We start from the raw sequence: 15,961 nt of genomic DNA, 5'->3' as shown, positions 1-15,961 counted from the left end.
ATACCAACTTCCCAAAAAACTGTCTCCTGGGCCCCAATAGCTAGATTCGTATATATTTGTCGTTAAAATAGTTAATTCCTGATGTTTCTTGGCAATAGTTAGGCGTCAAAAACCGGTAAATACTATGCACTGAGCCGGTGCGCTCCTCTTTTTCATTTGACCTTGTTTTGGCCGCTTCATATCTTTTCGTAAGTCCTCCTAACATGTCAATATAGTTAATTCATGGACTTTTTAACACTTTATTTTTATCCTTACATATTGCCCTATTGTTTTCCGAGAGATTTGAAGGCTATAGGTTTCATATAGCACGAAGATAGAAAGCGAGATATGGGAGCGTTAATATACCTAATCCCTGGCTTTCAAAATAAGTGATTCAAGCTGGAAATTATAGTGCAGTAGTGTATTGTAGTGAGGAAAGATAGATAATATAGTGCCATTGACAAGCAGTGTGATCAAGGATTATATATATAATCCTTGTGTGTGATTAATAAGCAGAGGAGAGGACCAGGAAAAGGAGGACCTACGAAGCGATACAAAGCGATACAGGTCAAAAGAAGAGGATGAAAAAGAAGAATGCTGTCGATACATTATCACATAGCGAATGGACGTTATTATATTGCGTTACCAGGCATTAATATATCGTATTCATATAATGATTATCGTACAGCTGGACCAGCTGCAGACGACGCTAAATATGGCGGCGTGTCGAGTGCTGCGCCTCTTGGCCACGCCGGGTAAGCTCCCATGGGCAGTATATATGTCTGGAGTGTCGAAATTCCGCGCCAGGCTGTCTCTGTTAGGGCCTCGGGTGCTGTGTGGGTGTCATGGGGCTGGGGGTGGCGTTGAGGCTTGGGGGGGGAGGTGGGGTGGATGTGCCGGTTACGTAGTTTCGTGGGGAATGCCTTTTATTTGTCCTTTTGTCTCCTTGTTTTGTCACGCCTCAATATCAGTTTATTGGTGTCTTTCTTTTCTTGTGACGCACTTTGATGTCATTACTGGTGTCTGTCTTGCCTTGTGACGCCGTAAGGTTCTCTAGGGTAGCTTCTCGGTCTGACGTGATGGGCCAGTAAATCTCCCAAACTACCAAAGGTTTCGCAAATTCCCTGTGTATTGTTTTGTATTCGTGTATGAGCGTATACGCATTCATTACATGGTTAAAGGGAGCAAATACATGCCCTTTAGCATAATATGAAGGTACACATGGTTTAAAACTAACTGGTAAAATTATAGAAGTACACCCACCGATTGTTAGTGACAGCTACCAATGGGGGGGATATTCATGAAAGTGTAGCCTGCTAATTTCGAGATGCTGCCTGCTTATTTCTGGACAAAATATGATGTTTATTGTGGAGATAGTATTTTTCTCCGGAAATCAGTAAATGATTGACTTTCCAATGCCTATAGTGGACCCGCTGTCGCAGCCGTGAAATAGCTCGCAGAGAGGTTCAACTTGGGGGACCCGTGGGAAATCAGGGGGGTAAATCTTAGGAATAGCGGCTCCTAAGCGTTTAAGCAGTGTGGTGTAATTACAACATTTCTACTTTTACTACTTTGCTGACGGGTTTTGACAAGCGGACAGGCATGTTTATGTCACAAGGGGTGTATTTTTCCATGCGGGCTCTTCCCTTTCTTCACCCCGGAGCTCGTAGTCTCATCGCCCATCGACTTGGAAGAAATCTTGAGGCCAGCGTGGAAAAATACACCCCTTGTGACAAACACGCCTGTCCGCTTGTCAAAACCCCTTCGTACGTGCTAGAAATGTTGTAATTACCACCACACCGTGCCCTAAACGTGCACCCATTAGGAGCCGCTATTCTTAAGATTTACCATCAGGGGTTTTGGGTGGGGGAACATATTTAAACTACTCCAACAGAACTTTACTTAACCTAACCTCTAACAGGGGGGGGCTTCACCCCCCTCGCCCCCCCTCTTAACCACCCACATGTATATGCACATGTATACTCAACCCCCCACATGTATATGCGACAATTCTGCGAGGAGGTGTTTCTCGCAACATCGGCTGGACCGCCGCTGCGGCCGCCACCAGAGGAGGCTATGCTTTCATGAATATTATCCACCAATGGCACAGCATGAATCAAATTGCATATTTATTCATAAAAAGTCTAACCTCACTTAACAAGCTAACCTAACCTGACCTGATCTGACTAGATCTAACTTACCCTAACCTGACCTCACTAAGGCTAGCATATTTGTGTATGTAAGGCTAGTGTCACACATTCACGATCTTTACTCACGATGCCTCCTAACATTGGGTCACACGGCGACCGTTTTGGAGATTTTAAAACAACTGGCATCCCCTCCAACATCTGTCACCTGTCAGCAATAAAGCATGACCATTGGATGTCCATCTCAACAACTTTGTTTTGACGTGGTCTATTTACGATGGTCGCAACGTATGTCTGGCAGCTCAACATTTTTTACTAAATCTAAGCCAACTAAATCTAATCTAACCTAACTTGCACCCCTCCCATTCCAAGTTATCTCATGACAAGATTCATTATCATATTCAAGTTATGAGCTTTGAGGATGCCTCTTTGGCCTTCTGGTGAGCAGGGTTGATTATAGCTAGCATGCCACATGCCTGCATAGCCAGAGTTGTTTATGGACAATTCAGGTCTTGATCAAGTCTAACACTGTAATCGCTAATTTGACACAAAGTCATTGCAGCGATATCTCATGATTTCTGCCATATTATAAAAAGAAAAATGAAACACAATTGATCCAATCTACTAAGTTCAACAACAAGACAAAACAGTGAATTAACATGATATTCTTCAATGATTAATATTCTTAGCTTCATTGGGGTTTAAAGACTTCTTTTTACCGCAGTGATTATTGGGTCATAGTGCAGTATCAACGGGGTAAAAAGACGTTTGGGGCCTAGGGGTGGCTGGGGTTGCACAGATGTGATGCTTGCACACAGAACAGGCCTGGGTGAGTCAGTACCTGAAACTTGAGCCTCAGAGGATCACCAACTGTCTCACCTATTGATTGTGCTCAGAGATCCTCCAAGTTTATATAAGCTTAGCCTAACCTTGATTTACCTCCTTTACTGTAAAAAAAGAAAAAGAAATATATACCTTTATTTGAATAATGTTCCTTAAATGGAATACTTGTCTGTAGCATTATTAATCATCCATGTGGTGGGGAATCTCTCTTCAGGACTCTCTCTGGGTGCACACACTCTGCATGGCCACAGTGGTAAGCTTGTCCAGCGGGCTAGACTCCTTCCCGCTGCTATCCAGGTCCGCAACTATGCTGAGAAGAAGGTATACCAGCGAGACAAACCTCACTGCAACATTGGTACAATTGGGCATGTTGACCATGGCAAAACAACTCTTACTGCTGCTATTACGAAAGGTAAGCATCAAGTTTTTGATGCTAGAGTTATGGTAGGCTAGAACATATATATATATATATATATATATATATATATATATATATATATATATATATATATATATATACTTGTTTATTTAATCATTGCCAACCCTGGGCTAGAAGTGTATATAGTTTAGTGAAAATTTAATTGTCCACTATGAAGGTTTAGATATGCAGTGTTGAAAGACTTACAAGTGGATTTGCAGAAAATGCATGAGCTACTGGAAGCCAGACAGGGGGCAATAACATATGTTACCGGTATGTAATCGATTATGATTACTTCATATTTTCAAGATTACGATTACAGTAAAATTAGGTGTTAAACTACAATTACAATAGAATTAGATGTAAAATTAGGATTAGGATTACGATTACATGATGTATTACTCGTGATTACAATCGTGATTACAGGAAGGACTGAAAGGTGAACTTGCAAATTTCATACACATGTACCATACTAAATATTTAATTGGTTGAATTACTACAGATAGTTAGAGTACATACTTGCTGTATGAGAAACTATTAACTAAAACTTTGCTAATGTAATCGCAAAAGTAATCACGATTACAATTACATTTCTAGTTTATTCGATTACGAATACTTAAAAAAATAAAAGGGTAATCAATTACGATTACGTACTTGAAAAACTGTAATCGATTACAATTAGAGATTACGATTACCCCATGTCTGCTGGAAGCTAAGGTGTAAGGAACATCTCAGAGCCTAATTAGATCTCTAACTGGATACTAAAAAATTGCAGAGAACCACTGGTTGATAAAATCCAATAGTGTGTTCACTGCCAGAAAGGATTGTGCCTTGGGAATGGAAGAGGGTCATTGTACCAATTTACAAAGGCTCAAATTGTGCAAGCAAATTTTGAAAGACAAAAACACAGGTGCCAATGAATATTTTGTCAGGCCTTCCTTTTCCTTTTCACAAGTTTCTGAACTTCATCCTGCCATGTAGCACCATATGAAAGAAAATATCTCAGGTTACAATTAGGATTGGCCATAGCCAACAGCAGTGCCCCTGAGTTAGGCTGCCAGAACAATGGGCTCACACAGGAAAAAAGTTCCTCTTTGTGTTGCTCTGAAACTATGACCATTATAATCTCTATTTGATGTGGTTCTAAAGCCATAATGATTTAAGTGCTTTGCATTATATTTATATAACTTAGATGTGTCTTAACTTTTTTCAGTGCTTTCTGAAAAGGAGTTAGCCCAAGCTAAGAGGTATGACGAGATTGACAATGCCCCTCAGGAGAAGGCCCGAGGCATTACCATTAATGTTGCTCACATTGAGTACAGCACTGAGAACAGACACTATGGCCACACGGACTGTCCCGGACATGCTGACTACATCAAGGCAAGATATATCTGTTTTTGTGCTTTTATCTCATAGTTTATTATTTTGCATGCAATCACCTACAAGGGAATGTAAGGACAGATTGAGTAGCAGGAGATCAGTGCTACTCAGTACCCAGCAGAGGTTGGGACTGAACCACTGTCATGTCGGATGAAGTCCTAACATACTAATATCCCTGTGCTGCTTTGGTTGTATTTTCCCCAAAACGTATGTCATGACTAGACACTCAAGTTAATTACCTTATAGCCAAGGTAGTACCACAATTTTCAGAATCACTTAGTCTTGATCATACAATATTTTATTGGGATAGGTAATATATTTATAGCCCTGGGAATACTGTGTGATCCATTACAGCTGAAGGTGGTGTGGACATTTTGTTATCATCCTAATATTGTTTCTTAATGTTATCATCCTAATACACAGGGAGCACTGATTATGGTTAAATCCTGAAACATTCAGACATTCAATTGAGGAGAAATACCCAACTTACCATTTACACACTGGTCAAGTATTATTGTCCTAGTATCAATTTTTATGTCGAAAAGAATGTGATATATGCAAAGTAGAAAAAATGAGAATCATGAAACAGAAAACTGTGATAGGAGAAAAGATTGTTTGTTGAAAATAATTAAAAGTTCTGCAGCACATCCTGGGATGCCTTACAGATTTACCCCCCAACCATCATCACCAACATAAGAGTCTTCTCATAACTCTTGTCCTCTCATGACCTTGCCTGATTAGCTCAGTAAAGATTCATATGTACTGTTTCCTTTTTGTATCTAACAGGACTTGATGCTTAGGATATTTCAGATGAATGTAGCAATCCATGTTGTGACAGCTACTAATTATGTGATGGTTGTGCTTGAGTCCTTCACTGTGGAGTGCATTGGATAGAGTTTTTGATGCTCCTTGCCAGTGAAACATGACCATTATTTGGTCACACATGAATGGCACAACTCTGCTCATGGGGTGATTATTGTTTCCTTGGCCATTGGCCAGCTGTCTGGAACATGTGTTGATCTTTTTTTATGTTTTTAAACAGAACATGATTGTTGGGACATCTCAGATGGATGGAGCCATCCTTGTTGTGGCGGCCACTGATGGTGTAATGCCTCAGACCAGGGAGCACCTTCTCCTGGCAAAGCAGATTGGAATTGAGAACATTGTTGTCTTTATAAACAAGGTGAGTTCATTAGATACACACACACACGCACACACATTGCGTTCAGCCGTCGAGGAGTAAACATCTGGGCCGCTCTGCTCCGAGCCGTTGGAAAGACACAATCCTCGATCCGCTGTTGAGGAGCAAAATTACCTAGTGTAGTGTTGCAGAGGCCTGGGCTGTGCTAATGTTGGTTCAGTAGGTCTCCATTAGTGCAGTTAAGTGCGATGAGTGATAAGGAGAAAGACCAGGGATGGATCACGCCACGAAGCAGAAGTAGTAGAGCAAGAGGAGGTGACAACAACAGCGGGGAGGAAAGTGAGTATGAAGCTGGAGGTACTTCAGCTGAATTTTCTGGTTTTGCGAGAAATGAGACGACATTATATAAGAGAGTGCTGCTGATGGAAAGAAAACTGGATAAATGGATCAACATGGTAAAGAGAAGGGATGAGGAAGAAGAGCAGAATAGAGAATTCCACCGTGACATGAGAAATAGGATAAAACGACTAGAGGAAAATGAGAAGAAATTGATTAAGGAAAATGAGAAGCTAAAGGAAAAAGTAGCAAAGTACGAAGGATCAGTGAAGGAAGGATTGGGAGTGGTAAGAAAGGAAAATGAAAACTTGAAGGAATTGGTAAACTGAGAAGAACAAAGAGTTAGAGAAGAGGTGAAGACCTGGAGAGTGGAGAGTGAAAAAGCAAATGTAAGCCTAAGAGAAGTAATAGAACAGCAAATGAAAGAGAATAAAGAAGACGTGGAGAAAGATGTAGTCAAGGCTTTACAGAAAAATGAAGAATTATTTAGAGAAGAAGCGGACAAAAAAAGAAGTGCTGTTATTTTTGGGATGAAAGAAAAGAATATAACATATAAACCAAAAAGAGATAAAGAGGAACTGAAATCAGTCAAAGACCTGCTCAAGAACCTAAATGATGCAGAAAGGCAGAGTATCAAGGAGGAAGTAGACGAGATTTATAGAATGGGTCCATTTATTGAAGGGAAAACAAGACCAGTTAAGTTAAAACTAAAATCACAAAAGGCAGCCGAAGACATATTATATAGAACAACTAAACTAAAAGAAACGGAAGGATGTAAGGATATATGTATATATATATATATATATATATATATATATATATATGTATATATATATATATATATATATATATATATATATATATATATATATATATATATAGTAAATTAGAGCTGCAAGATTATCTAAAAGAGAGGGATCCCATGATAGTTTGCCTAACTGAAACTAAACTAAAAGAAAACATCCAAATTGAATGAGATGGAAGATACAATGTATGGAGGAAGGATAGAATGGGCAAAGGTGGAGGAGGAGTGGTGATAATGATAAAGAAAGAGTTATTAGTAAAATCAATAGAATATGGAGAAGGAAAAGCAGAAATAGTGAGTGTAAGCTTGGAAAACAAGAATAGAGAAAGGATGACGATTGCAGTTACATATGTACCACCAAAAACTATATCATGGAGTAAAGAAGATTATGAAAACATGATTGATGACACCATACAGAGTTTGAGGAGATTACTTAAGGCAAACAAAGGAGTAATACTAGTTGGCGATTTCAGTTGCAAAGAGGTTGACTGGGAGAGGTTTGAGAGCAATGGTAGTGATGTGGCATGTGGGAATAGATTCTTAAATTTAATGATGGAAAATTTGATGATACAAAGGGTGAAGGAAAATACTAGATATAGAAGAGATGACGAACTGGCAAGACTGGATTTGGTGTTGACAAGAGAAATTCACGTGAAGGATGAATTGAGGTATGATTGCCCCCTGGGAAAAAGTGATCACGTGCTCATAGAGATAGAAATGGAGGAGGGAGGAAGGGAACAAGACGAGACTTATAGAAGTGATTGACTAAACTATAGGAAAGCAGAGGTGGAACACCTCAAGAAGTTTTTTGCTGAAATGGATTGGAAAGAGTTAATGAGTACAAGCAAAGTTCAAGGAAAGTATGATATTTCCATGAAGGCGTACAACACAGGTGTTATGAAGTTCGTGCCAAAATACAGACCGAGGGAGAGGGCAAAAAAGGACTGGTTTAATGCAAGATGTGCAAAGGCAAAAGAAAAGAGACAAAGTGTGGTCAAGATTGAAAAGAAACTAAAATCAAAGAAACAAAGAAGACTTTAAGGCAGCGAGAAATGAGAATGTGAAAGTGAGAAAGGAAGAAGAGAAACGATACGAAAAGGATATTGTGGAAAAGTGTAAAGAACAACCTAAACTATTTATAGATTTATAAATGGAAAAATTTAATCAAGAGAAACAATTGGAAGACTGACTGAAGAGAATGTAGAGATCGAGGATCCCAAAGGCATGGCGGAATTATTCCAGCAAGTGTTTACCAAAGAATCATTATTTAATGAACCACAAGAAAACAACTTAGATGTATATATGGAAGAAGTCAAAATAGACGGGAGGTGGTGGCTGAATCGACAGAGTAACACCACCGCGTTCAGGAGGATGCGAGTTCAATCCCCGCCCGGTGCCACCAAGCTGGGATTTTTCAGCCGCCGCCGAGTGGCTTAAAACTACCCACATGCTGTCCAGAAGACCACCTATCAACCCGGACTCTAGATTCTAGGATTAAAGATGAGCTCCGGGAGGGCAGCATGAGCCAATGCAAGATGGCGCCACTATAAACACTCGCCTGCGCCAGAATGGGCTGGGCCGACCATCAGGACCCACCGGGAAGAAGCCTTGGGCCGACCATCAGGCCCCACTGGGAAAAAGCCTACCGGCGCTATAGGCCGCGACGTAAAAAAAAAAAAAAAAAAAAAAAGATAAAGAGGATATCAAAAAAAACTATTGGGGGAATTGGGAGAAGGGAAGGCCGTGGGACTGGATGGAGTTTCAGATTTTATACTTAAAGAGTGCAGAAATGAGTTAGTCGGCCCGATATATGACATCATTAGGTGCTCAATAAAAACTGGCACAGTGCCTAGGGAGCGGAAGAGGGCAGAAGTGGTACCTATATACAAAAGTGGAAAAAAGGAAGAACCCTTAAATTACAGGCCAGTGTAGTGACCAGTGTAGTATGTAAAATATGTGAGAAATTAATAAAAGAACAATGGATGAGATTTCTAGAAGAACATAATCTAATCACAAACAATCAATATGGGTTTAGGAAAGGCCGCTCATGTGTGACAAACTTGCTGAGCTTTTACTCGAGTGATAGACAAATTACAGGAAAGAGACGGATGGGTGGATTGCATTTACCTAGACTTAATGAAGGCATTTGAAAAAGTTCCACATTCAAGACTGCTGTGGAAACTAGAAAATAAAGGAGGATTGAAAGGGAAAATGAAGTGCTGGATGGAAAGTTACTAAAGAGGAAGAGAGATGAGAACCGTGGTTAAGGACACTAGATCGGAATGGAGAACGGTGGAAAGTGGAGTGCCCCAGGGGTCGGTTTTAGCACCAGTACTCTTCCTAGTCTATATTAATGATATACCAGAGGGAATAAACAGCTACATGAGCCTGTTCACAGATGATGCTAAACTGCAAAGACATAAGAAACAGTGAAGACTGCAAGGAGCTGCAAGAAGACCTAAACAAGATTTGGAAATGGAGTCAGAAATGGGAGATGAAATTCAACGTGAAGAAATGTCATGTTATGGAAATGGGAAAAAGTGTAGAAAGACCAAAATGGACATATAAAATGGGAGATGGTGAAATATTAAAGAAAGTAAATGAAGAGAGAGACCTAGGAGTAATAATGCAAGATTATATGCAACCAGAAAGTCATATAAATCAGATCTTTGGTGATACATACAACATGGTGAGAAATATAGGTATAGCATTCCACTACATGGACAAAGAAATGATGAAAAAATTAATTACTACTATGATCAGACCTAAACTAGAATACGCGGAAACAGTGTGGTCTCCACATATGAAGAAACACATAAAAAAACTAGAAAGAATACAGAGGATGGCAACAAAAATGGTTCCAGAACTGGAGGGACTGACATATGAAGAGAGACTAAAGGAAATGGACTTACCAACACTAGAACAAAGAAGAGAAAGAGGAGACCTAATACAAATAAATAGGCTACTGAGTAAAATGGAAGAAGTAGATAACAAAGAAATTGCTACTAAAAGAAGAACCTTTCAGCAGGAATACTAGAGGACATAATAAAAAGTTGAGAAAGGGAAGATGCTCAAGAGACATAAAGAAATATAGCTTCCCACAAAGAAATATAGAGGTTTAGAACAGAATAAGTGAAGAAATAGTATTGGCGAAGAGTGTGCAGCAGAGCTTCAAGGAAAAGTTGGATAATTATAGATATGGAGACTGGATCACACGAGCGTAAGCCCAGGCCCTGTGAAATTACAACTAGGTAAATACACACACACACACACACACTCACTCACTCACTCACGTTCAGAGCATTGTCTTGCTTTATATATATTTATAGTTAGTGATGACATAACCAGATCTTTGTCTTTCTTTTCAGGTTGATGCTGCAGATGAGGAAATGATTGAGCTTGTTGAAATGGAGATCCGAGAGTTACTGACAGAAATGGGTTATGATGGTGACAATGCTCCTTTGGTGAAGGGCTCTGCTTTGTCTGCAGTTGAATCCAAAAATCCTGAAATAGGTGAGTCTTGTATTGATGTAGTAGGGCCATGATTGACAGGTTCAACCATACTATAATTGCCTTGGAGTAACGGCCTGAAAAACCATGCTCTCCACACCACAATTCAATAAACCAGCCATGTGGAGGTTTACTGGGTGTCTCCCTTGCCCTTAAATTTCAACCAGTGTCCCCTAGAATCCAGCAGCAGAAGGGTCTGATTGTGGTGTGATCAGGGTCAATCCTTAACCAGGGGTGAAAAGAATATCCGGGGTAATGGACCAGGCCATAATTGACTAGTGAACCTTTGCCCTTACAATACACAGGCTTTGAGAATGGAGGATGATTTGTTAGTTTTCATGGATGAGCTGTAAAGTATTAAATGGGATGTTTCAATTTCTCAACAAGCTATTTGGTTTACTTACCATAGGAGCAAAGGCTGTAGAAGAACTCATGGCAGAAGTTGACAAACACATTCCCACTCCTGTGCGTGAGCTGGACAAGCCCTTCATGCTGCCGGTGGATAGTGTGTACTCCATAGCAGGTGAGGAACCTTATGGCAATATATTCTATTCTATTAATTTGCTGTTAAATAAAATAAAAATGTCATAGATTTTTTTTTTTTTTTTTTCCTTCACTTTGTTATACAGTATAGAAAGTCTTATAAAAAAGGAAACTGAGATAAGTTTTTGAGTCCAGACTCATGGTAACTTTTTGTGGTTTTGTTAGTTTAGGTTAAGTTTAAGGCATCTTCAAACACATGACAGCCAAGTACTTGTAGCATTAATCAACAAAGAAAGACCTCACTTTGTAATATTGAAAGTCTTTTGAGTAAGGAAGCATATATGATTTTTCTGAGGACTTATGTATAGTAATTGTTCTGAGTTTTGTTAGGCTAGGTTAAGTTTAGGGCATCTGAAAACACATGATAGGTGACAGCTTATGGCATAAAATTACAAAGAATGACCTCACTCAGTCAGATAATAATAAGTCAGATTCCTACGGAAGCATGTATGATTTTTCAGAGTAAAGATGTATGGCAACTTCAGACTTGGATGCTGTGACTATAGGGTAGACTATTTAATATTCAGAATATTTTGTGAAGTAGGTGTTTACCAAGTGACAATTTCAGGTCGTGGCACTGTGGTGGGTGGACGGCTGGAGCGAGGCATTGTGAAGAAAGGCATGGAGTGCGAGTTCCTGGGGTACGGGAAGAAGTTCAAGAGCACAGTGACGGGGGTTGAGATGTTCCACCAGACCCTTGAGGAAGCGCATGCTGGGGACCAGATGGCGGCTCTAGTGCGAGGACTCAAAAGGGATGACGTCACTAAGGGCATGGTCAGTCTGTTTCTATTTGTTTCTTACTTACCAGTGCATTCAGCAACAAAACTTACCTTCACCCATAGGCTATGATTAGTAAGATCTGTATGTCATGCCCCGAGAGCTTATTTCCTCTATTTCCCAACATGACCTCTGTGTGTATCGAAACAAGAGAAATTAATCAACACCAGGAGAGGGTATTCGCCGGCTGCCTGGGATTGAACCCACAACCAGTGTGCCGAGAGACCCACTCCCTACCGAGTCGGCCAAAGAGGTACCCCTGGCTAAGTGGGTTATGGGAGGCTCGTTCATCAGGCATATTCACCACACTTCATGTACTCTGTAGCATACACACCTTGACAGTTTTTATTCTTTGCATATTCCTTTGATTGTCAGCTCCATTCTTATCAGTATAATTGTGGTACCTCAATACACTTTCCTTGGATTTCCTCTATTACCGTATCACCTCTACACACTTTCTTTGGTTTACCTCTCATATTCATTTTACACCCCTCATTCACCTCTTTCATTTCCAAAACTGTCAATCCTAGTATTGTTTGGATAAGGTCATCAGGATATTCTGCATTATTTTTATATCATGAATTTATATTGAGTATATGTCTGCACAGATTTACTGGTCCTCCTAGATAAACATGTGATCCATTATCAAGTCTAAATTTTAGGGTAAATAAAAAAAATAAATAAAAAAGCCCTACATGCAAGGCACTTGATATTTTATGTATATCCACCAGCAGCATAGTGCAGTTCATGCTTGTTCACATTTTACAAAAAAGAAAATTACTAATTTCTTGGGAGCATGTCATAAGTGAGATGCATACCTTGTGACTGCTCCTTGCACCATCTTCTGCACCTGGTAGGATAAGTACCACCAATATATTCATAGCTTAACCCAGTAGCAGCGACGGGGCAAATTTGTGGCTTTATCGTGTTGCAGCGACGGGCCAATTTTGTGCCATGATATAAACCCCCCAAAATAGATGATACATAATCTGATCACAAATGCTTTGATATATTTTATGAAATGGTTTGTGTGAAAGGTGATTTTCTCTCATTTTTCTCGCTTGGAGGGACCATTAAGAAATATGATCCCCGCTGCTACCGGGTTAAAGTTGTAATGTATAGTAAAGGTGCTACATTTGACTGGTAAGGTCCTAGGGGATAAGGATGAAGGAATACCAAATAATAAGTTGCTTGTTAAATTTTATGTATCATCCAGTCATCATAGTTGTGACTTACTCCTGTTTGCCCTGTGCATTGGCAATATTGTAACCAGTTGGGTCTTCTGAGTGATGCGACTGCTGACTGCTGTTGCCAAAAATGCTGAAATTAGAAGGAAAATTTTCATAACATCCAGCACATTGTAGGAATTTTTAAAACACCTTTGAAATTTTGATATTACCTTTTGAGAGAGGTTATCAAAATATGCCCTACCTGCTCAGGGACCTAGTACAGTGGTTCCCAACCTTTTCAAAGCCACGGACCTGTCGAGCAAGTGGTAAAAATTCTGCGGACCAGTGCCATAGGCATAGATCCAAGCATACATTGACATTTATATAGTCCAAATACATATTTTATTTTTTTAGCAATTTAAAATTCAGTGGGACAATACCATGTAATGTATTGTTTCACATTATACAAAGTAAAGTGATTATAAAGGCTAAATTATTCAAATGGATGCCATGAGGGAAAAATACAACTACAGCACTTAGTACTACAGTAGATGACTAGCTGTCATGGTGATAGATTCATGTACCTATTGCAAGGTCTACCAATACACCAAAACATACTAATATCTCATGTTTTACAAATGAAATTAGAAATCCATTTATAAGCATGAACAAAATACAAAGTCACTAGTAAAGCAATTTGGCTGACCAGGAAATCATAAGCCACGGACCGGCACTGGTCCATGGACCATGGGTTGGGAACCACTGACCTAGTAGATACTCCATAAAAAGTTCATATAAATAGTGGAATTTTATCTCTACAGTGGGTTATCGAACAATGAATGCAATTGGTTTTAGAGCGCCATTCGTAATAGCATTAATTAATTATATTATGCATTTGGATACATGTATGATGGGTACAGGTCTCCCTCAGTTTATGATGTACTGATTTATTGTATTTCATGTATGTTTTCAATCTATGTTACTAGTTTTTTATTTTCAGTTGCTGTGACTCGCTTCTAATAGTCTTTGGAGAGTCATCGCCTGTCCAACCCCACCTTGAATGGGAAAATATGGACGTTAAGCGACAATGATGATGATGCCACACGAGTGTTAGTGTCTGGCCTTGGTGTATTTTACCATTGAAAAATTACGTGTGGTCATTGTGTATTAGTCAGTAATGGCTTCTAAAAGTCCCACAAGTGTGAGTGTATTCCATGCTAAGCTTAGATGGCCATGGCAAAGCCTGAGCTTAGAAACAAAGCTAAACTAAAATATTTTAATGTTAATGTTGATTCTCATACAATTTTTATTTGTAGAAATATGTAGTAGTAGAGAAGATGGCGCCATGACAGGCTGGGGCCGACTACCATCCAGGCCCCTCAAGCAAGCCTACCGGTGCTATAGGCGTAGACGTGAAAAAAAAAGAAGTTATTAGTAAAAAATGGTTTTAAGAAAATTAATTTGTTGGCAGGTTATGTGCAAGCCGGGCACCTTGAAATCTTATGACCATGTGGAGGGCCAGGTGTATGTACTGACAAAGGAAGAAGGTGGCAGGTCGAGGCCCTTCACCTCCTTCTTAAACATGCAGGTGTACAGCAAGACCTGGCGATGCAGTGCTCAGATTGTTGTTCCTGACAAAGAGATGGTCATGCCTGGGGAGGATGCCAAGTAAGTATTATTACACACTGTGGAATAGAATCATGGACATCATACATGGGGGCTATTATAGGGTTATTTATTATCTGTCTATAGCAGTGATTTATTGTCCCCTGATGGTAACTTTCACCTGGGCATGGCAGAAGCATATTGGGGTGGGGGATTAACCCTTTCACTACGACCGGGCGAAAACGGCGCCCCGCCCCGTATCCGGACTGGCCACGCACCAAATTTCAAACGGCGCTTCTGATTATAACAAGTTTTCAGCCATAATTTCAACATAATCATCATGTATTATATATATAAACATGCAAAATTAAGTGGTGCACATATGATTAGAAAGGAAGGGAAGAGTCAAGGAACAGCAAGTTGAAACTTGTTGAAGAGGCGTGTGTGTCTCTCTCTCTCTCTCTCTCTCTCTCTCTCTCTCTCTCTCTCTCTCTCTCTCTCGGATGTAGACAGATCAACATTGTTTATGATCGATGACACTTTGTGAACGAGGAACAATGGCATAAAACTCAAATGTAGACAAGTAAATTCAGACTTAACCAAATTTTTTCTTCACCAACGTTGTAGTGCGAGAATGGAATAAGCTCCCACCTTCAATTAGTGGTCCAGTGTAACACGATTGACTCCTTTAAAAACAAGCTCGACCATCACTTCCTTGAACTTAATATTGACCAGAGTTGAAATGCAATGTTTTGGAGCCATCTAATTAATGAAGAATCAATTAGGTTTAAGGACAGACCACCTATTCTGGACCATGCAGCCTATGCTGATCTCCAGAAGGTGTTTGATTTAGTGCATCATGAGGCACACAAGATCTGTTGCTCCGCAATATTCCTGCAAGGACCATTGGTCTATTGACTGCCATGTACTAGTTAAAATAAACTTTGGGCTAGTCTGTATCACAGTGATCTGAATAATTTTTCTATTGCAGGCTTGACATTCGCTTTTTTAAGCCCATGGTGCTGGAGAAAGGCCAACGCTTCACCTTGAGGGAGGGTAGTGTCACTATTGGCACTGGAGTCTTCACCAACATCAACAAGAACTTGACTGAGGAGGAAAAGCTATACATTCAAGAAGGCAAGAAGTACAGAGATAAAAAACTCAAGGCCCAAGGAAATTGAGAAGTATCTGGAAACTTTCCAAACACATGTTAAGGATTTTACCTGTTGCTTGTTTTGTTGCCACTTGAGAGGGACTCCTGTCATTCAGCTTTGTGTTATGTTTGTGTTGTCTGATATCTTAAATTTT

The 15,961-nt window shown here is 39.8% G+C and overlaps 1 protein-coding gene across 1 annotated transcript in view; it reads left to right on the top strand.

The window, feature by feature from the left end:
* Positions 1–602: 602 nt before the first annotated feature.
* The window catches only part of LOC127004612 (elongation factor Tu, mitochondrial-like), a 16,762-nt gene continuing 1,403 nt past the window's right edge, over positions 603–15,961 (top strand). Inside the window, exons 1-9 of the mRNA XM_050872626.1 lie at positions 603–734; positions 3,184–3,381; positions 4,601–4,767; positions 5,810–5,950; positions 10,418–10,562; positions 10,969–11,082; positions 11,671–11,876; positions 14,520–14,716; positions 15,645–15,961. The exon at positions 15,645–15,961 is cut by the window's right edge and continues 1,403 nt beyond it. Of these exons, the coding sequence (XP_050728583.1) occupies positions 653–734; positions 3,184–3,381; positions 4,601–4,767; positions 5,810–5,950; positions 10,418–10,562; positions 10,969–11,082; positions 11,671–11,876; positions 14,520–14,716; positions 15,645–15,834 (1,440 nt within the window). The 5' untranslated portion in view covers positions 603–652 and the 3' untranslated portion in view covers positions 15,835–15,961. The remainder of the gene's footprint in view (positions 735–3,183; positions 3,382–4,600; positions 4,768–5,809; positions 5,951–10,417; positions 10,563–10,968; positions 11,083–11,670; positions 11,877–14,519; positions 14,717–15,644) is intronic.

The sequence above is a fragment of the Eriocheir sinensis genome, chromosome 28 (genome assembly GCF_024679095.1).
Source record: "Eriocheir sinensis breed Jianghai 21 chromosome 28, ASM2467909v1, whole genome shotgun sequence".
Lineage (NCBI taxonomy): Eukaryota > Metazoa > Arthropoda > Malacostraca > Decapoda > Varunidae > Eriocheir > Eriocheir sinensis.
Note: the sequence above shows the minus strand (reverse complement) of the source record. Positions and strands in the feature narration are given on the sequence as shown.